The 22,312-nt window shown below is 43.2% G+C and overlaps 1 protein-coding gene across 2 annotated transcripts in view; it reads left to right on the plus strand.

Moving 5' to 3' along the window:
- PLAC1 (placenta enriched 1) overlaps positions 1–20,318 on the plus strand; it is a 174,579-nt gene extending 154,261 nt beyond the window's left edge. For both annotated transcript variants that reach the window (XM_084789403.1, XM_084789404.1), the window contains exon 3: positions 19,416–20,318. In XM_084789403.1, the coding sequence (XP_084645529.1) occupies positions 19,474–20,013 (540 nt within the window). In that variant the 5' untranslated portion in view covers positions 19,416–19,473 and the 3' untranslated portion in view covers positions 20,014–20,318. The remainder of the gene's footprint in view (positions 1–19,415) is intronic.
- Positions 20,319–22,312: the final 1,994 nt, after the last annotated feature.

The raw sequence follows: 22,312 nt of genomic DNA on the forward strand, positions 1-22,312 counted from the left end.
AGCTTTTGCTCCCTACACTCTCCATGAACTCGCCCTTGCCCCGGCTGCTCCTCTACTAGCTGCTGCTCTTGGCTCAATGGCTCTCTTCCCTGAACTTTCTCCCACCCACTCCCCCCAACTTTTCTGTTTTCTCCATCCTTAAGTAGTCCTCAGGGTCCTGTCATCTGCTGATGCTATGCCATACCTTGGTCTGATCCTTTTCTTCACAGTGTCCTCATAGAGCAAATGTCCAAGTCCTGGTTCTTAACCTCCCTACCCCGACCCCCCCTCTCCCCAGCACTGGTCCTTTGCCCGTCAGCAATTTGTAATAGATTCTTGGAGTCACCCATCGTCTCCACTGCATAGACAGTTTAACTCCAGTACACAGAGAACAGGAGAGAGGATCTTGGGGAGAAATGTGTGCGTGTGTACTTAGTCTCCCTAGCTAGCTGAGTTCTGACACTTGTCAGTGGCTGTATTTTACAATTTGTTTTAGATTTTAAAAATATGTGAATACCGGCTGGGCGGTGCTAGCGCACACCTTTAATCCCAGCACTCAGGAGGCAGAGGCAGTTGGATCACTGTGAGTTCGAGGCCAGCCTTGTCTACAAAGCGAATCCAAGGCTAACACAGAGAAACCCTGCCTTGAAAAAAGGGATCTCTGTGAATTTGAGGCCAGCTTGGTCTACATACCAAGTACCAGGCCAGTCAGAGATATAGTGAGATCCTGTCTCAAAATGTATTTTATAAAGAACTAGAAGAATGGAATCTGAAGTTATTTGCCACACAAATACAAAAAAATGATATATTAATTGCCCTGAGTTGACAACCAGGTATTTATATACATGTATGGAACTATATCACACTATATTTTATAAGTATGTAAAATCTATGAAATAATCCAAAATAAAATAATATAAAGTAGAAGAGTAAAAATTAGTGACAATTTTTAGGATGAAATAGATTTAGGGTAACAGCAAAAGCTGAGGTAGCAAATCAAATCAGAACCAACAAGAATATACTAGAAGGATCCTTTCAACATTTTTCTGTGCTCACCCTCTAAGAAGGAACACGAGTCCCAGAACCTTACAAATTGGACTTTTCTGGGAACAACCACATATTTTAAACAGGGAGGAAAACTATCCCAGTTCATAAAAACAAAAAATATGTTGACAGTTGCTTGCCTCTTTTTATAGCTTGGAGGTTAAAGAGAGAGAAGGAAAGAACAACCTAGATTTCCACTCCCTAGCCCCTCCCTACCCTGCCTGCCTCACTGAAACCTAGCATGGCTCATAAATAACCTGAGGAGAGCTGAGAGCCCCAGCAGGAGCCATCCAGACAAGCCCTCGAATAAAGGGAGAGATAAAGGGGAATTGGAAAGCATCTTGGGTACGACCACCACATCAGCCCTATCCTTTAACTGCTTTTTTTTCTTTCTGATTGAACTTAGGACATCCTGCAGGTATACAAGCTCTCTATCAGTGAACAGCCCCAGCCTTCTTTTGACTTAAAAAAAATTGAGACACCATTTCTTAAGCTGTCTAATGTAGCCTTGAACTCACTATGGCCTGAGCAGGTTTTAAATTATGATCCTCTTGCCTCAGCCTCCCTAGTAGCTGGGTTTACAGGTCTTTACCTTGAGGCCTGGCCCCCTTAACTAACTTCTAAAGTAGTCCTGGAACTCTCTTTCCCTGAAACGGTTTGGACAAACAAATATTGAAAGCCCCCTGCCTAAGTGGTAGAGCATTTGCCTAGCACACATGAGGTTGAAGATTCCATCCCCAGCACTGCCAATAACATAAAGTAAGACTACCCATTTCTGAAGCATCTTCCAGAGAGATCTCATGAGTTTGTGTCATCTATTTGGAGAGGACAAGCTGTGGAAGCCACTAGTCCAGCTTTGAGTTCTAGTCCCTTTCTGGGATGTGACTTGCTTGGCCAAGCCATCTAAAGTCTCTGGGCCTCCATTTATTCTCCTCTCCCAGGAGGTAGCAACAATGTCTACCTCTGAACACTGTGCAGGTTAGGTAGGTGAGGCAAGGCTCATGAACCCACCAATGTTGTACTTGGGTATTGATGTTTCATAAATGTCAACGGAGCAAAGAAGGAGGACATGAGTCCTCTGGGACTTTCATAACCCAACCCATGGGCTACTTTGTGGCCCTTCAGGTTTAACAGCTTGGACTTTGTTTCCCAGCTCATAAGTGCTGCTCTGCCTGCCTAGGTGGAAAGTAGCTTCTATACTTTCCCCAGATGGATTCTGCCCTTGTATTTGCTCTCAATGGATTTTAAAATATAGATGATGATGAGCTTGTTTACTAAATAAATATGTGTGTTTGGATCCATTTGTCATTTCTCTCACAGATGCCTTTTCCTCCACCCCTGGCTGAGGGCTTCAGAAACGCAATGGACTGTGGGATAGGAAAATGCAAGTTATTGGTCTTCTTGGACTCACAAATTATTTACAGAGCGCAGGATTTACAGTCAGGAAGGACTTTTTTTTTTTTCAGAATTGGGCAAACCCTAGATGCTCTCTATGTATACAAACCTCCATTCCAACAGTTATGAAAGGACATTTTAAACTTTAAATGGGGGCCCTGTTCACGGGACATTCTCCGCACTGAATTCCAATCAAAGCATCACATTGAAAGCAAGGAGATCATGTGGAATCGCCACCTTTGGGTGGCAGCTTTTCCTCAGCATGGCTGAGGGCCCTTCTTTGTCTCCATGGTTCACTCTCTCAACTCTTTGAAAGCCAGGCATAACTTGTAACAGATACCAGTGGGTAGGATTGTACCCAGGCTGAGGTCAGCTTGGACGGTTCCACATAGAAATCCAAGTTTAAACTCTGCCCTCCATAGAAGCTGTCCCATTGCAGCAGCTGTTCTCCACCAGCTGCCTAACCAACTGCCGTCAGAACAAAACTACCCCCACCTCAAGGTCTCCACCTCAGGACATGATAAACACACTCCCTGGGGCTCCTTCTCTGACCCGTGAGCTGCAATTATCCACATTGGAAGTCAGCTCTGGTCTTCGCCCATATTTTTTTTTTTTAATTTTAACAGCGAAGGGGCAACCTTCAGCTATCCCCGACTCTCTGCACATGTGGAATGAGATAAAACAGAAAAGTTTGCTGAGTCAGATCCCCCGAACCAGATCCAGCCAGAAATGCTGTGAATGTGGAACCAATCAAGGAGTTACATGTGTTACAAAGGTCTGGCTTAATGGTTCTCTTTAAAATCGTTTTTTAAAGTTTCCAACTGCAGCATGAAGAGTGGAATTCTCACCCTCTATTCCCAGTTCCTTGTTGTTTTTATTTGGAGAGAGGATGTTTTGCAGAATTTGTGGGTAAAGAGGGATTGGGGTGAAACTGGGGTTAGGAATTCCTCGGGAACAAGAGGTAAAGAGTGAAGCCATTGCCTGTGTTGAGAGGTCACCACGCAGGCAATCAATTAAGTGGATAGTAATTTTCCAGCAAGGCAGTATGAAAATCAGCACATCCAACAGAATATTTCACACCTAGGAAAAGTCAAACCCATTTCGGACTGTGTGGCCCTGAGTGGTATTGTTCTGGAAGGAAAACGTATTTGAAACAAATGTCCGAACAGAAGTGCTGCTTATGAGGGACATGGAGAAGCCATCACACATACAGTTAGAAACCATCACCTATGAAGGAGATATAGCTGGTCCCCAAGCCCTCTGCACGTTAGTGCATGGAGGTCCAGCGCTCCCGTTCATCCACCTGTGTACACAGGTGGTCATGTTTCTTTCACGTGCTACCTGAAGAATGGAAGTAGAATCCATTGTATGGCCCCCTGCGGCTTGGTGTCACAACAAAAGGGGGACATGGCAAAATGATGGGTGGAATTCTATCTGGATAGACATTGAGGAGCTTTCTGGGGCCAACAGGAAAATGAAGCTCCGTTTAGGACCCACAGCTGGAAATTTCAGGTGCTCTGAACACAAAGTGGGAGCCCCCTAACCTTCTATGTTATCTTGAATGGGACTTCTCAGCTTTTGCTTGCAACGCTGGTAAAGGGAAGGAGGGGGCTGACTGCAACACCTAGCTAGGAAGGCCCCCAAGATAGAGAGGTGTCATGGAGGTGCTGTGAGGGAGAGTTGCCACGGTGTCAAACTCTCTTCCAGGATGCCTGCCCGCCGTCTGTCTCCCCCGCCCCCCCCCATTCACTTGTACATACATTCCTGTAGTATTTACCGAACACCTATTTCAGGCATGAGCCAGGGCAGGAGTATACAGAAGGCATTTGTTTTCTCCTCTCCCTCTCAATGGCTCTTCTCTCCTCCTCTCTCTCCCCATAATTCAGTGGTAACAGGGCCGCATGGAGGAATATTCAAAATTTGTCCCTGTAGGAGACATCTGCGCCAGGAATTTCCGGCAACCCCCAAGGAGAGTGGCAGATTGATGAGACTCTGGTTGGGACTAACTAAAGGAGTGGAAGAGCGTGGGAGGAGGTGGAGACCTGCAGCCAGCAGGCTGCCTGAGCCCACTCTATAACTGCCATTGATAGGCTAGTTGGTCTGTGCCAGGCCCTCTCCATACCTCCCTCGAGCTCACAGTCCTTTGAGGTCACTTTATGATAACAGCCTGTGTTATATGAGGAAATTAAAGCCAGGAGTTGGAAGGGGCCACATCGGACGTGGTAGAACCCCCACTCGAGGTTAACTCTGTGTATCCTATTCTCTTGGGATTTAGGTTTACTTTTTTAAAATAGAGTCTTTATTATGCAGCCTAGGCTCACCTGGAATTCACTCTGCAGCCTGAGCTAGCCTCAAACTCCTGATCTTCACGTCTCAGCCTCCCTGAATGCTGAGATTATAGGCATGTATCCACATGCCCAGCTCAACGTTTGCTTAGTGTTTGTTTCCTTGGAGGCCGGGGCATATGCTAGCTAGGGAAGCATTATATCATGGAGCTACATCACTAGACAACCCGAGCTTCTGAAAATGCCCAGACATTGGCAAGACAGTTTAGTACCTGAGTGACGTCAATGTGTCAGGATGATCCTGGGAAGAGCCTACACTATTTTTTATACATGTACATCCTTGGGTGTTATTTTTTAAACGTTACTATCTTCCTGTGTAAAATACACACAATAATAGCACAATAGAATTCATAGGGTTCTGGGATAATGAAATGAGATCATAAGTTAAAACTACTTAGTGTATTTCCTGATGAGTAAGTTCTGCTTTGATGTGCAGTTTAGTTTTATGCCTATACTTAACAAAAATAATAATTATTGCAGCTAACACTGGTTGAGCCTTTATATGTTAGGAACTGTACTAACTAAGCTAGGCGTGGTGGCTCACACCTGTAATCACAGCACTTGTGGGGTAGAGACAGAAGGATTGTCACAAGTTCAAGACTAACCTGAGTTGGTTTTAAAATTGTAATCACTTGTATCCCACAAGATGATTTAGTTCACTGTCTCCTCTGTAACTCCCCTTTTCTTTTTATCAACATCACTTTCATCCAACAAATCCAATTAACTAGATCTGGAAGTCCCAGGCCATGTACATATAGGGCAATCCAAACAAGGATATTACCAGGCCTAAGCTAAAAAGTCACCTTATATGTTCACAAAGTCTTAAAACAAAACCATACTCCCAAGCCTTGTACTTAAAATAACAAATTGTGCTTACAAGTTGTTTAAAAAAAAAAAAGGAAGAAAGAAAAAAGGAAAAAAAGCAAGGCGTGGTGGCACATGCCCATAATTCCAGCACTCGGGAGGCAGAGGCAGGTGAATCACTGAGAGTTTGAAGCCAGCCTAGTCTACAAAGTGAGTCCAGGACAGCCAAGGCTACACAGAGAGACTCTGTCTGGGAAAGCCAATAAATAAATAAATAAATAAATAAATAAATACAGATCTGCAGTCTCCCACAAGCAAAATCCCCCAAAGAGAGCCTAAGAAGAGAATTCCTCCCTGGAGATCCATTTCATTTCATAAATAATAATGAGGTGGGTCTTTGCAAATTATTATGGAATCCTCAGACAAATACAATTCTGTCTAGCTCTTTATTCAGATTCCCCTCTCGTTCTGTAAAACAGCCATCACCAAAGAGTGAAGGCGGCTGCCATTCTGTGCCAAGAGATTGCCTTGCCGTTTTCTAGGTGTATATAAAAACAAGAGCGTCTGGTACCTCCCCATCTCCTATCTGGCGCCATGCCATGTGAGAACTTATTCTATTTCAGTTTCTACTTATACAGTCAAGGGGGGAAATGAGCCAGAACAACCTGTAGAATGAGCACCTGCTTTAGTTACTGCCCCAGTGTGGACATACTAATCCCTGGCTTTACAAGAGGTTGGCCTTCCATGCAAGAAAGCCAGGCTGTTCTAATGGGCCAGCACTTCTGGTTTTAATACCCGAGTCTTGATTCCTAACAGGTGGGTGCCACAGTTGTTCTGTTCGTCGTATGAGCCAAGTTCATGGTTCAAACAATAGAAGATTCTTTAAAAAAAAAAAAAAAGAGCCTGTGAAACCACAAGATGCTGTTAGTGGGGGTGGGAGACTCAGCTCAATTTCTCTCTCCAACACTTCAAAGTTCACGCTAGTGATTTTGACCAGGAATGAAGAATTTTCCAACCTTGTATACAGCTCTCTCTCTCTCTCTCTCTCTCTCTCTCTCTCTCTCTCTCTCTCTCTCTCTCTCTCTCTCTCTCTCTCTCTCTCCCTCTCTCCATTATAATGTTAGTTTGTGAAAATCTCAGTGCCCAACAGCTGCCTAGCTCTGGATGTGTACAATTTGGCACTAATGAAGAGTCACCCACTGACTCAATTATTTGGCTGTCAATACTCCTCCCTTCCCTCCCATTCAAGCTGTTTCTGCATGATACCTAGCCACCTAGTCATCTAGGCTTGGTAAGTGAAGCCCAGAATTCTTTATAAAGACATAATGAAATCAGAAAGAGACATGGTCCCTGTCTCCAGGCGTAATGAAGACTATGTGATTGTCTACTTCCATAGGAAAAATTTTTTGCTTGCATCAGGAAAAGTTGTTGGGTAAATGGACAGGCAGATTTAGAGTTGTCACATCTGGCAGCTTTGTTTAGAAGCCAAATGGGTTTCCTTTACCAAAATAGAATATAAGGAGGGCTTGGGAGATTGTTCAGTTGGTAAAGTCCTTGTTGCATACGCTTGAGAACCTGAGTTCAGATTCCCAGGACCCATGTAGAAAGCTGTCTCAGCTGAGTGCCTGTCGCTCCAGTTCTGGGGTGAAGGAGATGGGCAGACCCCTCAAGTTTGCTACACAGCCCGTCTAGGCAAATTGATGGTGCTTGGGTTTGGTGAGAAGCCCCATCTCAGAAATAAAAGGTTGTTGTCAACTGAAGAAGGCAGCCTCCACGTGCATATGCACATGTACACATGATAGACAGACAGATAGATAGATAGATAGATAGATAGATAGATAGATAGATAGATCGATCCATGATCTGGGAAGGCTTGACTATCCCACATGTCCCTGGCTTCATTATATTCTAAGTATACATGTAGTCATTGAATAAATGTGTTCTGTTGAAATAGGAAGTGGATTCTTTCTCTCAAAGTCTCAAATATAAGGAATGATTGAAATAAAAAATGGCCTAGAGTTCTCTACTTGAAGTACCTTTTATCTTTGCTTTTCTCTTCCCCATCACCAAAGACTCTGATACCCATAAATGACCTGAACTTGTCGTTCCCTCTTGTTTGCTCACTTATTTTGAGATATGGTCTCACTATGTAACTTTGACTGTCCTAGAACTCTCTGTAGACCAGGCTGGCCTCAAACTCACAGACATCTGCCTGACTCTGCCTGCTGAGTGCTTAGGATTACAGGCATGTGCCACCACGGCGGGCCTCTTTTCTGTGAGCTTGGCACCTTCTTCGATCTTGTCCTTGCCACTTCCTAGCTCCGTGTATTCAGCGAGCTTCCTTGCCTGTCTAACTCTCGGTGTCTTCTAGAGTACTAATAGTACCTATCACACAGGGCTGCCGTGGAGAGCCTATAAGACTGTACACGGAGAGAGCCCTTGCTCGGTGCCTCAATACGTGTTCCTTGTCCTTCCTTCTGCAATGAAATCTGTTCCTAAAATCAGGACACCGTCTCAGAGGAGCAGTCTTGTATAATGTTGGACCAGGTTTCTGCTTGTGTATATCCCTTAGTAATAAAATAAGAAAGCTTTGTAAATAATTATGTGTACAGCAAGTGGGAAAGCCCTCTATCTCTATGCGTGACAAAATAGTCAAGTTCCAGAATACGTCAAAAGCCTGTTTACTATGAAGTCCCCTTAGCTCTTGCATTACAGCGGATGCTCTAACCCGGTGCTTGGTAAGCCATATTGAAAATTAAACAACACCTGCTGCTATCTCCTTAAACCCAACGCCCGTGAGGTAGGGTGGGTTTAAGAGTTAGTAACTTAGTGTGAGGAACTTCTAGGTTTGTTGGGGGGAAAGAGGGTTCACAAAGAGCTGCTCGGCATTCTTGGGCTGTGGGGATCATTTGTCCTGGGACGTGGACATCTTCTCATGGATGATGGTCTGTTCTTGCTGTACAGAGTTTCATCAACCCTAAGTCCATTCTCAAGTACCTGTTATCGAGGAAATGAGGTTCAGCTTTCCCTGGAAAGTCCAACCTGTGCTCCTCTGGCCCTTCCCTGGATGGCCTGTAATAGAAATCTCACAAGAAACCCTAACCACATGCCTCCTCGTGGTTTTTGCAAAGCTCAGTCTATCTAGAAAGGCTCTCAATGCCTGTGCCATCCCAGGGCTTCTCTCAGCCCTTCCACGGTGATAGGGAGTTGCTTCCAGAGCCCCTGTGGCTTGCTTTGCTCACTGAATGCTGATTTTGCTCATTCTCCTAAATAGCTCAGCCGCAGTCAGACGCTAAGACAGATTCCCCCATGTGACTTAGAGCAGTAGTCCACAGGTCACGTGCTTCAGGACTCCTTTCCTCTCATGATGATTAATTCACAGTTATGGCCCAAGACTGTGGATTCACTGTAAAGGGGGAGAGATACCAACAGGCTGGTGGAAAGGCCTGAGGCCCAAATTCATTTTCACAACCATAATCTTGGCCAAAGCTCTTTGCCCTTCTGGGCCCCTATTTCCATGGCATTAGCATGTGATGCCTGCCTTTGGGGACCTTCCAAGACAGCTGCAAGCATTAAGAGGGATAAGAAGACACAGTATGCTGTGGTAGCAGAGAAAGAGCTCTATTCAAATAAAAAAGAACTAAATGAAGCAAAAATGTGATGTTCTTGAAAGCTGTTACCATATGTAACCCATATATGATCAAACAAGCTTTTTTAAAATTAGTGTTCTGGATTCTGCAATTGCTTAAAGCCTTGTAAATGAGCACAAAGGTATTTTTAAAGGTCATTACCATTACTCCGTTCTACATTAAGTAGAAATTCTTCTTTGAACACTTGTCCTATTACTGTAGAACGGCCTGCGTGCTCTCTAGTTCCAAGACAAACCTTAGCACAAGGTTGTGAAAAACTGAAATTTAGAAAGCTTAGAAAGGCAATTCCAAGTCTCTGTCTTTCCAGGCATGGTGGCCTCAGCCAAACTAACAGAGAACAGAAAGATGTGGGGTGTTAAGTGTAGGTTAGACATCCTATTCTCAGGAAAAACACAGGTCAGTAGTAGATTTCTCCATGTGTATTGGGACTAGTCTGTACTTTTCAGCTACTTGGAAGACTGAGGTGGAAGACTCCCAAGCGCAAAGTCAGCTTGGGCTACAGAGTCATCATCCTAGGCAGCTTAACAAGAGTCTACCTCCAAATAACAAGTAAAATAAAGGCTTCAGGGGCAGGAGAGAGGAGCCAATAGATGGTATAATCTGTGATATACACGCATATGGACAAGAGTTGGGATTCCCCAGAACGTACCCAAAAATGGGGCAGACATGGTGGCTCACCCATAATCCCAGCACTCCAGTGGCAAAAATGGGACAAGCTGGCTAACTAGACTCTCCAAACTAGCAAACTTCAGGTTCGGTGAAAGATGCTCAGTAAATAAAATGGAGAGGGACTGAGAAAGATACCTTATATTGACCACTGGCCTTCACAAGCATATGCACGCATACATGGGGTAGGGAAGAGTGGACTCTTCACACAGAGGAAATGAAATGCCTCTCCAGCCATCATGATAAGTTGTCATTCAGTTCTTACCTGGATGCCCACATAGGAAGACAAAGGCACCCAGCTCCTTACCAGCTTTCCCCATCTATTTTTGGAGCAACATTTTGTCTCTCCTGCCAGGGTCCAAGGCCACCACCAGCAGCCCTTATGACAGCTTTCTTTTTGGCTTCATGTCCTGTTATCTAGTTAGCTTTCTCATTCAAAATGGATCTTAAGATTGGAGGAAGTTATAAAATCCAACCTTTATAGCTGGGGGGGGCTCTTTTCTCAGGAAAGGAGCGTGTACGTCTGTTCAACAGCTGGAAAATATACATCTATTAGTTTGTGGGGACTGATGTATATAGTATAAACAGGATGGTTTGAGACACAGAGCTTTGCTGTCTCCCAGTTGTGGAGACTGGAAGCCGGAGATCAAGGGGTGAGTAGGGCCATACTATCTGAGAGCTCTGGGTGGTAAGGGGGCCTCAGCTATGCCGCTCTGCTATTTGTCGACAATCCCTGGATTGCAGATGTGTCATTCTAGGCATGTGGCCATCTTCTCCCTGTGTGCTTTCATGTTATCTCTTCGCTGCGCATGTCTGTTTCATTTAAGAATACCATCAGTCACATTGGATTACAGCCTGTCACAATGATCTCCTTTTCACTTCCTTGCCTCTCCAGAGACCCTGTTTAAGGTCTCATTCTGAGACACTTAGTTAAGATTTTAATAATATTCTTTGCATGGGGACACTGTGGCAGAAGGACTAGGCCAATGGCCCAGTTAAGAGAACTGGCTGCACTTCCACAGGATGAGGGTCAACTCCCAGCATCCACATGGCAACTCACAACTGTCTGCAACTCTAGTTCCAAAGGATCCAACACCTCTTCTGGCCTCTGCAGGCACCAAACACATAGTACACAGACACCCATGCAGCTAAAACACCCATATACATAAGATAAAGTTTTACATTTAAAAAGTTTATGTACCAGGCAGCAATGGCGCACACCTTTAACCCCAATACTTGGGGAACAGAGGCAGGCATATCTTTGTGAGTTCAGCCTACAGAGTGAGGACCAGGACAGCCAAGGCTACACAGAGAATCCCTGTCTAGAAACAAACAAACAAAATAAAGTGTACAGACCAAGAATTAAGGAATAAAAGGAAGTAGTAGGGATCAGACTCAGATGGGAAGGAGATTTAAGGCTTTCTTTCTATTTGAGGGGTGCATGTGTATCTGCGTATGTATGCATGTGTCCCCTTTGTGCCCATGCACACATAGGTATACATGAGTGCCCACAGTCCAAAGCTTCTTTACTTTCTGTAATATGCACACACACGCCTCCCAAATTGTAGGCTCTCTAAAATTGACCGTCAGCCTTTCTCTCAAAAGAACCTTTCTTCTAAATCTTTTCTACATTTCAGGAGCCAAGCGATGGCAATTGGCCCCAATCAAGATATATACACATGTCCCATATGGCCACGCTCTAGGTAGAGCCAAGACACACGGTAGCTTTGAGTTAGGGAAAGATACGTGCCATTTAGGTGAGTTAAAAATCAACCAGACAGCCTAGAAACTCAACCATGGTTTGACTTGGACAGAGACCACTCTTAAGAGGCTATATACATGCACTGTGCTTTAAAGACTCTGGGCCCAAAGCTCCCCGTTTTGAAAAGGAACAGGGAATGCGCCTGGCTGGCTGGCTGGCTCCCTTATCGACACAAGTTTATCAAGGAAGTGGTGAAGCCCTGGGTGGAGCATCTGATCCAAGTCTCTGCCCTCCCCAGCCTAACACTCTGAAGTCATCTCACGCAAACTGGCTTTTATTTTGTTTCGGTGGCCTTATAGAACCTACCAAAGGGTTAAACATGTGGTCTGGGCTGCTGTGGAGCGGAGAACCTTGCACAGACACAAACCTACCTTGTCTTCTTAAAATGAGAAGGGACTCTGGGGCTTTGTGGCTAGTGGTGTAGTTTTCGGCAGTGGGGGGGGGGCGGAATTAATCTCAAATAAATGATTAAATTAAAACACAAACTGAATTAGAGACATGCATTTGGGATTTTCCTTACATTTTTATGGAAATTATGAAATACACCCTATCCCTTTGTTCGACTTTAAAATTAAAACAACTCAGCTACTCCAGAGGAGAGAGGAGGGGTTCCCAGGACCTGAGAGTTCCAGTTTCCCCTTGTGCACAGCTTTTTGTATTTATTTTTACATTTGTGTGTGTGTGTGTGTGTGTGTTCAGCTAAGGTATAGTTCCTATTGTTTTGTAGCCTTATTGTGAGTTGATTTCACATTGGACTACTTACCTTTTAGTAACTAAATTCCTAGCTCAATGAAAAGTTGTCTCTCTTACAAGGAGCCTGAGCTCTTATTTACTTCACAATCTTTATTTGTGTATGAGATGAACCATGACATTTAAACTATGCTTGATAGCTTAACAGATTATAAGAACAAAACCAGATGGCCCAAACAAAAATAATGCTTTGATTGCTTTCAAATTCAACGTCAAAAATTAAAAACAGCTTTCAAAAAGCCTTGACATTTTTTTTGTAGAAATGACTTTGAATCTTATATGTATACATGGACCTCCTGACCCCAAATTAGAAGTATATAAAACAAAAATTTAACTATGGCTAGTTGGGAGTATTTTTCTCTTTTATCTTTTCTATGGCTCTATTTTTCCCTACAGTCCCTTTTAGAACAAAACTATATATGTGCATATATTTAATGACTGCTTTTTAGTTTAATTTGAATGGCGCCTTTAAAAAGGATCCTGCCGAGGTGTTTTCCTCTATGAAGAAAATGGACTTTGTTAAACTTTAGCAGTTCATAATTCTTCCACAGAAAATTGTGAATAATGTGCAGTTACTTTAACACTGTGTTTCGTGAGGTTCCCAAACAGAACCCTTCCCAGGGTCTTTAGCATGAATGCAAGTTCCATAAAAGCAATTATTTCATTTTCTAGCTCATTTTAGTGTGCCTTCAGCATGTAGTACTTGTACTAATCACAAGTCTCACTCTTTTTTAGAACAGTTACTAATTCTGTAAAACTAACCTGTAAACGAACACTGGTTTTAAAAGGCTCTGCAGCCATACGTGGTGGCAAACGCCTTTAATCCCACCACTCGGGAGGTAGAGGCAGGCGGATCTCTGAGTTCGAGGCCAGCCTGATCTACAAAGTGAGTTCAGGCCAGCCAGGGCTGTTACACAGAGAAACCTTGTCTCAAAAAAACCAAAAAAATTAAATATAAATAAATAAAATAAAAGGCTCTGCACCCGTGAGATAGTAGACAGGACAAAGTTAGATTGTGACTGCCTGAACTGCTAAACTACCAAGCTTTCAAAGCATCCAGATGCTTTTCTCTCTTTGTGTCTCTCTGTCTGTCTGTCTGTCTGTCTCTGTGTCCTTGTTCTGTAGAAGACTCTTTATTCCAACTCTGATTCCTTTTTCTTCAAAGAAGCTGCAAAAGAAAGAGCAAACTTGGTTACAAATCAAAGCTCCCACAGTTCTGTTTTCCCTGAGCAAATTGCATGTTCTTTTGGAGTTTCCTTTTCCTCTCTGTCTCCTTTTGTTTTGACAACAAGAGTCTGGGAAAACAATATACAAATGATCACTTTGCTGTCACGACTATACTGAATTTTAAAAATAAATGAACTGTCGAACCAGAAAGCTTCCAGGAGCTTATGGAGTGAGTTCTTTCTCCAAACTGTTCCAAAAACAGATGTGGAAATGTTTAGCTAATTCCCCTCCCCATCCTCCATGCAGAATTCCTACATGTCTCTAACGACATCAGAGAAGATGGGTGGACAAAATTCCCACCTGCTTTCCAGGAGGTTTGTGTTAGACTTCTCACTTTGCTCAGTAACACCACAAAACTGATTTGCACTTGAGTTTCTGTGTCTTTTATAAAGCTTCCTAATCGAGGCATAGTGGCACATGCTTTTAATCTCAGCACTTGGGAAGCAGGGACAGGCCCATCTCTGAGTCTGAGGCCAACATGCTCCACACAGCAACGTTCAAGCCAGCTACATAGTAAGGTGCTGTGTTAAAAAAAAAAAACTTGAATTTTCAAAGTCCCTACATTTTGATCAATAATATACATCTAAAGTCTGCCTCTGGGCTCTACATGCACACATCGAGTCCCACACCACACACACACACACACACACACACACACACACACACACACACACACTCAACAAACTTATTCTTCTGGTCTCAATGAAACTCTGTTCCCTTTAACCAATTCTTCACCCTTCCCACTTAGGTTTTATTTTTAAATTTTAGAGCAGTGGTTCTCAACCTCCCTGATGCTCTCACCCCTTTGGTTGCTACTTCATAACTGTAATTCTTGCTACTGTTATGAATCTGGTATTCAGGATATCTGATATGCGACCCCTATGAAAGGGTCCTTCGACCCCCTCCAAGGGCATTGTGACCCACCCACAGATTGAGAACCACTGTTTTAAAAGGCTATAAATTGATAGATATAGCAAATAATTTGAGCCAAATTTATCATAATATTACATTATTCCTCATAAATTATTCCGAAAATATGAATATGCCCTTTTCATTCCATGGGCACATTCAAAGATTGATAATATTTGAGGAAAAATATTGGCTCTGTACTGAGTATGTATGGACTTTCTTTGCCATTATTCTCTGAACAACATGACCTAAAAACTATCTCCAGAGCACTTACCTCATACCAATAATCTAGAGATGAGTTAAAGCAAAGGATGGTGAGAGGTTGTGTGCTATTTCTATAAGAGAGTTGAACATCTGCGTATTTGGGTATTCCCCCAAGCTCCTGGAAGTGGCCCTCTATAGAGCTCACCAAGGGACACCGGTTATCTGTTTTGTTACTTGAATTGCTAGTCACGACTTTAAACATATCAGCCCTGAACTTCACGGGTAGCATTTTCAACCATTCCCTGTAGAAACCTTGGCGAGGTGGCACACATTTGTAGTCTCTCACTGCACCCGAAAGTTGCCATTTTGTCTAGTCTGGCTATTCAAATTGCTCCGTAGGCTCACTGGCTCTGCCTCTTGGCCCCTAGGATCACTCGGGGCCAAGCAGCTTTTTATTTATCTTCCGGAGAGCTGGTCTTCATGTTTACAGAGCAAAGCATTTTACCCATTGAACCATCTCCCTAAAATTTTTAGTATAAAGGGTTCATCAATAATTATTCCAAATATGGGCGATTTGGGGTACAGGGAAGGAAGAGAAGGAAACATTTTGTTGAAGGAGCTAGTGGGAAATGTATATGCATAAACCACATTCAAGAAAACAGAAAGCTCCTTGTGCTCTGTAACTGCAAGGAAAATAAACATTTTGCATCCAGGTGTTAGAAGAGTTTGCCCGGCCACTCTATAGCTCCGTTCAGGACAGTATGTTCCATAGTCGAGCCCTGTTTGGTTAAAGCAATCAATCTCAGTTCACCACAAGGAAAATTTGCAATCAAGGTCAAATGGGGCTCCCGCGATACATGCTCTAAAACCTGTTTTCTGAGCCCACCTGCCAGAAGCTGAACAGTAGTCACAAGGTGAGCACTCCCATCTTTGTATCTCTTTCCTCCTGGGTCCCCAACTGCCCCTCAGCACTGATGATTTCTGAAGACTTTAGCTGGAATTCTGTTCACTTCGCACATCTCCCGAGCTGCTGTGTGCAGTTCCAACTAGAACTGGAAATACCCTCAGTCTGGCGCCTACCGTAGTCTCCCACTTTCCTTCTTAGCCCTTCAGAGGCCTTCAGCTCTTGTAACCTAAGCCTTCTCTGACCCTCCTCTAGATCTATGCTGTCAGCCCATCTCAGTTAGGTGTTAGGAAAACCAGCTCATGTGACAAATTCACACTGCGTGGTGAATGACTTATAACTGTTCCCCCAGCACAAATGAGAGCAGCTTGGGTGCACACATACACCTTTCTCCTGGTCCCTGCACAGAGTAGGCAGCTGGGGAGAGGAGGCAGCCATATTTTTAGTGATGTGTTTTCAGCAAAAGAGACCACGTCCTAAAGTATGGCCTTGAAGTACTGGGCTCCAATTTTAGCAAGCTCATTATCAAGTACATTCTGCACTCATCCTAACCTCTAGCCTTTCCCTTCTCCCTCAGCGCCATGGGACCTCAAGCATGGTTTGTACTGAGTTTCATCAAATTTTTTTTGTTGTATCCAGAGATGTGTTGTCACGTACCTAGTCCTCTTCACTTATTGTTTCTGTTACATGGCAATCTGTTGCTGCCTCTAAACGGGTTCTATCTTGTCCAAGTTTGGAGATTTGTACTAAGTGCTTGCTGAAACAGTGGTGTCACCAAAGCCTCTTTTTTTTAAGACTGAATCAGAGCAGTAGAACTAGAAAAATGGGTATGGAGCGAGAAGGTTCTCTGGAATGATTGCCTGGGAACCAGTTGGCTTGTTTCTTGGAGAATGTAGGCATTTGGTAGCTTTATTTGGATTCTTCATGAGAGAATGAAAGGGAGGATTACACAAAGGATGCTTGGGGAGAGGGAGAGGAAATGGATAGCTTAGCTCCTGGACCAGAACAGACTTCAACTGGAGGCTCAGTTTCGGGGTTGAGAACAAAAATGGGATGAAAGAATTGTTTCCTTGGCCTATTCCAGAAACTACTTAATGAGAAGGGTTTTGCTCAGGACAGATGGCCCCAGGTGGTGAGATCACGTTAAAGAAAAGAAAGAGAAAAAAAAGGGGAGAGTGGAAAGAAAGGAAGGAAGAAGAAATGATAAGAGAGAAAGCTACTTGAAAGGACAAGGTAGTTTCCTTGGGCACAGACAATAAAGTGGCAGTGCTGGGGTGATTGTGTCTGTTTATCTCTGTCTCTTTGTGTGTGTGTGTGTGTGTGTGTGTGTGTGTGTGTGTGTACTGCATCTCTAATGTTGCTTTGTAAGAAAAAAATCAGTCAGCCCTAGGAGTGACACTTCAGAATAAAGAAGGAATACGAGTCTCTTTTGGCTTCTTTCTGTACCCCCGACACTACACAAAGAACAAACAGTCATTAAAAGCGAGGAAAGAGTGCGAGCAAGCTGTACTCATCAAAAACCAAGTATTCTATCCAGGCCAGTTCATGCTTATAGTGAATCCCCACACCGTACTTTCCATTCAAAAATTCTGCAAACCTGTCAAGAGCAAAGGCAGAGGGAAAGCTGCCTGTTTACAAATGGGAAAAGGGAATGTAGGGGGGTGGTGCTTTTTAGACTGATGCTATAAATATAGTAGACACTCAATAAATATTATTCAAAAGGTGAAATCATCTATATGGGGAATACTTAGCAGGGAACAAAAGTTAATCCCTACACTTATGCACACGCATTGCCTTCCAATTTTTAGGCCCTCTCCAGTTGATTTATGTGGTTTTCAATATTTAAAGTGAAAGCTGAATTAGAGAGTATTTGATGCTGTCCTCCCTTCTCCTATTGTTGCTTCCCTCTGCTGCCATGTTTTAGACAGTTATTCTTAGCTTTATTCTTTTCTCCCCGCCACTCTGTCTACTACTCTTTTGAAAGCAAAAGGCAAAAAAGAACCAAAAGCTAGCAAGCACAGAAGAACCTCAGCAAAGGTTTTAGGAGTGAGTTGGTCGATCTACACATAAAACATAAACAAAAAGCTTCCTTTTAATATAGGACTTCTTTAATATGCAAATATGCATTTAAATTTTTTAATGGAAAATTAAGACCAGTACGATTAGGGTTTTTTGTTTGTTTGGTTGGTTGGTTAGTTTTGGGTTTTTTTGTTTGTTTGTTTTGTTATTGTTGTTTTGTTTTGGTGATGGTGGTGGTGGTTTGGGGGTTTGTTTGTTTGTTTGTTTGTTTGTTTGTGACAAAGTCTTACTCTGTAGCCAAGGCTGGCCTGTGACTCAATATGCTGCATAAGCTGGCCTTGAACTTGTGACAATCCTTCTACCTCTACCTCAGAAGCACTGAGATTTTGGTGTAAGCCACCACACCAGGATCACAATGGTACTATTATTTGCTTTTGGTTTTATTTTTCTATTTTGATAAAGTCTCACTATGTAGGTCAGGCTGTTTTTTCTCTTCTTTTCTTTCTTTCTTTTCTTTTTCTTTCTGAAATGTATCTGGTTTTCTTTCTATCTGAAATTTCTCTGAATTACAATATCCCCCAATATATCAAAGAATCTTTTTTTCTTTTTAAAATTGTTTATTTATTATAATTTATTCACATTACTTCCCTATTGTTATCCCCTTGCTCTTATCTTCCCGTTCCCACCCTCCCTCCCTCTTCTGCCCTTTTCCCCTCCTCTAGACCTCTGACAGAAGGGGACCTCCTCCCCAACTATGTGACCACAGCCTATCGGGTCTCATCCAGATAGCCTGTTTCCCCTTCCTCTGAGTGCCGCTGGTATCAAAGAATCTTTTGGTCATCATAAGTTACAATGCTGCTGATGGAGTTTCAGATGTAGTCATTTGGTCATATTTTAATTAAGCCATTCAGCCAAATTTCAGTATGTGGTTGTCAGAAATAAAACACAGTTTCTCCTTAGTGGTTTTTTTTTTTAACTTGCTATATTTCATTGTGGGGAAATGTGTGCTTACCTTGTTCTATTGGTGGTGATGAGTGTATGCAAGACAGAGAGCAGAGGACAACTTTCAAGATTCTGTCCTTCTACCATGTGAATTACAAACCTTGAACTCAGGTCACTAGGCTTGACAATCAGTACCTTTACCCACTGAGCCATCTCACCAGGCTTCTCCTTAGGTTTTAAAATTCAATGTGTTTGCTAAGAAAGAAGGTCATATGGAAGAGCTTGTTGGGATAATATATGTGCGGACATCACAACCATTAAGGCAGACTAAGTCACTGGTTTGAATGAAACTCTACTTCCCATGCCTTGATTTAATGTTCAACGTGGAAACAGTTTTGTTTGGGTTTCATGCTGGTCGTACACAAAATGGGGTAACAAGCCTGATAAGTGAAGAGTCTCATTCTACACATGTGGGAGTGATACATGTTTTATACCAAAACAGCATGAGAAAGCCACTTAAAGAAGCCATGTGCCACCATCCCAGGCCCATGTTGCTCAGAGGTAGAGCCTAGCATATGAGAGGGCCTGGATTTCACCCAAAGCATGGCCAAATGAATAAATAAAAAATCCTCAGAAGCCATGCTAGTTATTTTTAACATGCAAGTTCCTGCAATAAAATTAAAATTCACTTCTCCCTCACATGGACATGTCCTTCTTTTCAGTGCTTCTGGAAGAGCCTTTTCCTTTGAAAGCTCATAGTTGACGTTTGCGTGAGACACAAAGTAACTTACCTCTTGTGGATTTGTGTGTTCTAGAATTCCTTCCTGGACGCCTTCCTGCCTCCTGAGAGTTGCTACCCAACCTGCTTCAAGAATGAAACTCTTCCAGCTCCTGGGAGGAATGGTTTTCCTCACCTTCATTTGTTCCAGCTACTCTGAGCAAAACCAAGTGAATGTGCTGTGTTCCACCGATTGGTTCATGGTCACAGTTCACCCCTTCTTGCTGAATAGTGATGTGTATGTTCACTTTTATGAGGTCACCTTAGGTCTGGGATGTCCTCCCAACCACGTTCACCCGCACTTCTACGAGTTCACCTACCGCGTGACAGAATGTGGCATCCGCATCAAGGCTATCTCTCCAGACGTAGTTATCTACAGCTCCGAGATTCACTATGCGTCCAAGACCTCATCCTCCAGATATGTGATCCCGGTGTCCTGTGCTGCCCCTCGTCGGTCCCCATGGCTCACTAAGCCCTACCCTGTGCAAACAGCCAGTAACAACATGGCGGCGACCCAGAATGATGACTCGTCCCAGAAGGATGAGACGTGCTACTCAGTGTTCAGCTTGCCGGCGCCTACCCAACAGTCCAACTGCAGCTGTCCATCTTATGTCTTCCGTCAAGAGAGCATGTAAAGCCAACATCACAGGGGCAGAGCCTTGGAGGCCCAGCTTGTGTTGTCATCTGACTTCACTAATCTTCCTGGGGACTAGTGTGTTCACTCAGATGATCTGAGGAAACTCACGTAGTGCCTAGATGTGAGGGCCTCTGAAGATCCTGTTTCTAGAATTAGTATGAAGTATTTTCTGCTCTCTGCCAAATAAGTGCCATTACAGCTCTTTTAGTAGAAGTCTTTGAAGGGCCAATTCATATAACCGCTGATTATAGCCCTCCTTTTTAAACTATTTTTGTATCCTTTAAAAAAAATAATAAAGTTCTGATTGGCATGAAAGTATCAGTTGGATGCTTTTGCTTCATAAATGTATATCTCATTTTGTCTATGGACCAGGGTTAGTTGAACATTGGTGTCTGGGTTCTTCTCTTTCGGATGATTTCCCAGCCCTTCAGGCTCCTCTACAAAGCCTTTCCCAGGAGAATCTCTTCCTCTATATCCTCACTTCCCGTCTTCTGTTTATCACCAACGAGCTTAGCACTAAGTCTTGCCCGTTTGATCTCCAGCTATACCACATTTTATGTTTTTATGTACAGAAAGAAGAAGCTGGTTATCTTCAAGTCTCCAGTGATTCCGGGAAGCAGACAAGTAACGTTCCAATGCTCCCATGCTAGGTTCCCAAGGCCGATCTGAGTCATAAGCTCACAGTCCTTTGATAAATGCCCTCTCAGCCCCAACATATAAACTGTCAGAAACCAGCCCCATGGTGTGGCTGTCCATTAGCTTTCTCAAAGGCTTAGCACAACAAAAGGAAGTGAATAACTCAGCAACTATTTATTATGCAGTGAAACAAGCAGACCTCGCTCTGGGCACCAAGGAAAGGGTAGTGAGAAGAAAGAGACTCAAAGAAATCAGGGTCACATAGCTAGTGAGCAAAGAAGTAAATAAAGATAAGTCCAAATAATGGCAAATGCTATGAAGAACTTCAAACGAGATGACATGGGAAACTGGGGAGTGACCAGGCCTCTGTGGTCCCAACAGTTGAACTATGTCTTGGATGTAAAGATGGAGATAATCAGCAGCAAAAAAATATTGCAGTTAATAGAAACATCTCACTTAACCCTTACCACAACCTTATAAAAGAAGTGCTTTTGTCACACACACTTTAAAAATAAAATGAGACTTGGCAGAGGCAGTAGGATTGCTACAGGTTCAGACTGATATGATCTGTATGGTGAGACTCTGTCGCAAAACACACACACACACACACACACACACACACACACACACACACACACACACACACACAAAGTGGGAAATTGAAGCATGGATGATTCCGGGGTAGGGGAGGGGGATATGGGAAAGAGGGAGGGAGGGTGGGACCAGAAGGAGAGGAGGGAGGGCCTATGACCAAGCGGTAAAGTGAGTAATTAATTTTAAAATTTAAAATATAAAAAAAAGCAGTTCAAGGCCATATACGTAATAAAAAGCAGACTCTTGAAAACATCATGTTGTATATCTTAAGCACAAAATTCTCATTTGTCAATAAAAAATAATTTTTAAAGAAGAAAGCAATGTTTGGGAGAAATGTCTCAGCAGTTAAAAGCACTTGCTGCTCTTTCAGAAGACCCAAGTTCAGTTTCCAGCACCCACATCAGGCCACAACCATCTATTACTTGAGCTCCAAGAGACCCAAAGCCTCTGGCCTCTGTTGGCACATGCATACACATGCCTACCCACATACACACATATGCACATCTACACAGAATTAAACATATCAAAAATAAATCTTTAACTAAAAACAAGAATGCAATGTGTTTTGGTACAATTTTCTCATTAATAAAGGTGAACTGCCTTAGCAGATGAATAAATATTTGAAAGACAATCATCAAGAAAACAAAATCAACTATGGTAGTTACAGAAACAGATTCCGGGTGGATCTGGGCCCACAGGGGTCTGCTCAAACCACTGCACTAACCAAGAACAATACAAGTAGTAAACATCAAACCCCTACTCTGATCTACCCAATGGACAGGACGCTCTCCACAGTTATGTGGAGAGTGGGGACTAACTCTGACATGAACTCTGCTGGCCCATATTTGACCACCTCCCCTTGGTGGGGAGGCCTGGTGGCATTCAAAGAAAGAATAAGCAGGCTACCAAGATGAGACTTGATAGCCTATGACCATATAGTGGGGGAAGAGGTCCCCCTCGGTCATAGACCTAGGGGAGGGGAATAGAGTAAAAGTGAGAGGGAGGGAGGAACAGGAGGACAAGTGATGGGATAACAATTGAGATGTAATCTGAATAAATTAATTAAA

This window comes from Acomys minous, assembly GCF_964271855.1.
Source record: "Acomys minous genome assembly, chromosome: 7".
NCBI lineage: Eukaryota > Metazoa > Chordata > Mammalia > Rodentia > Muridae > Acomys > Acomys minous.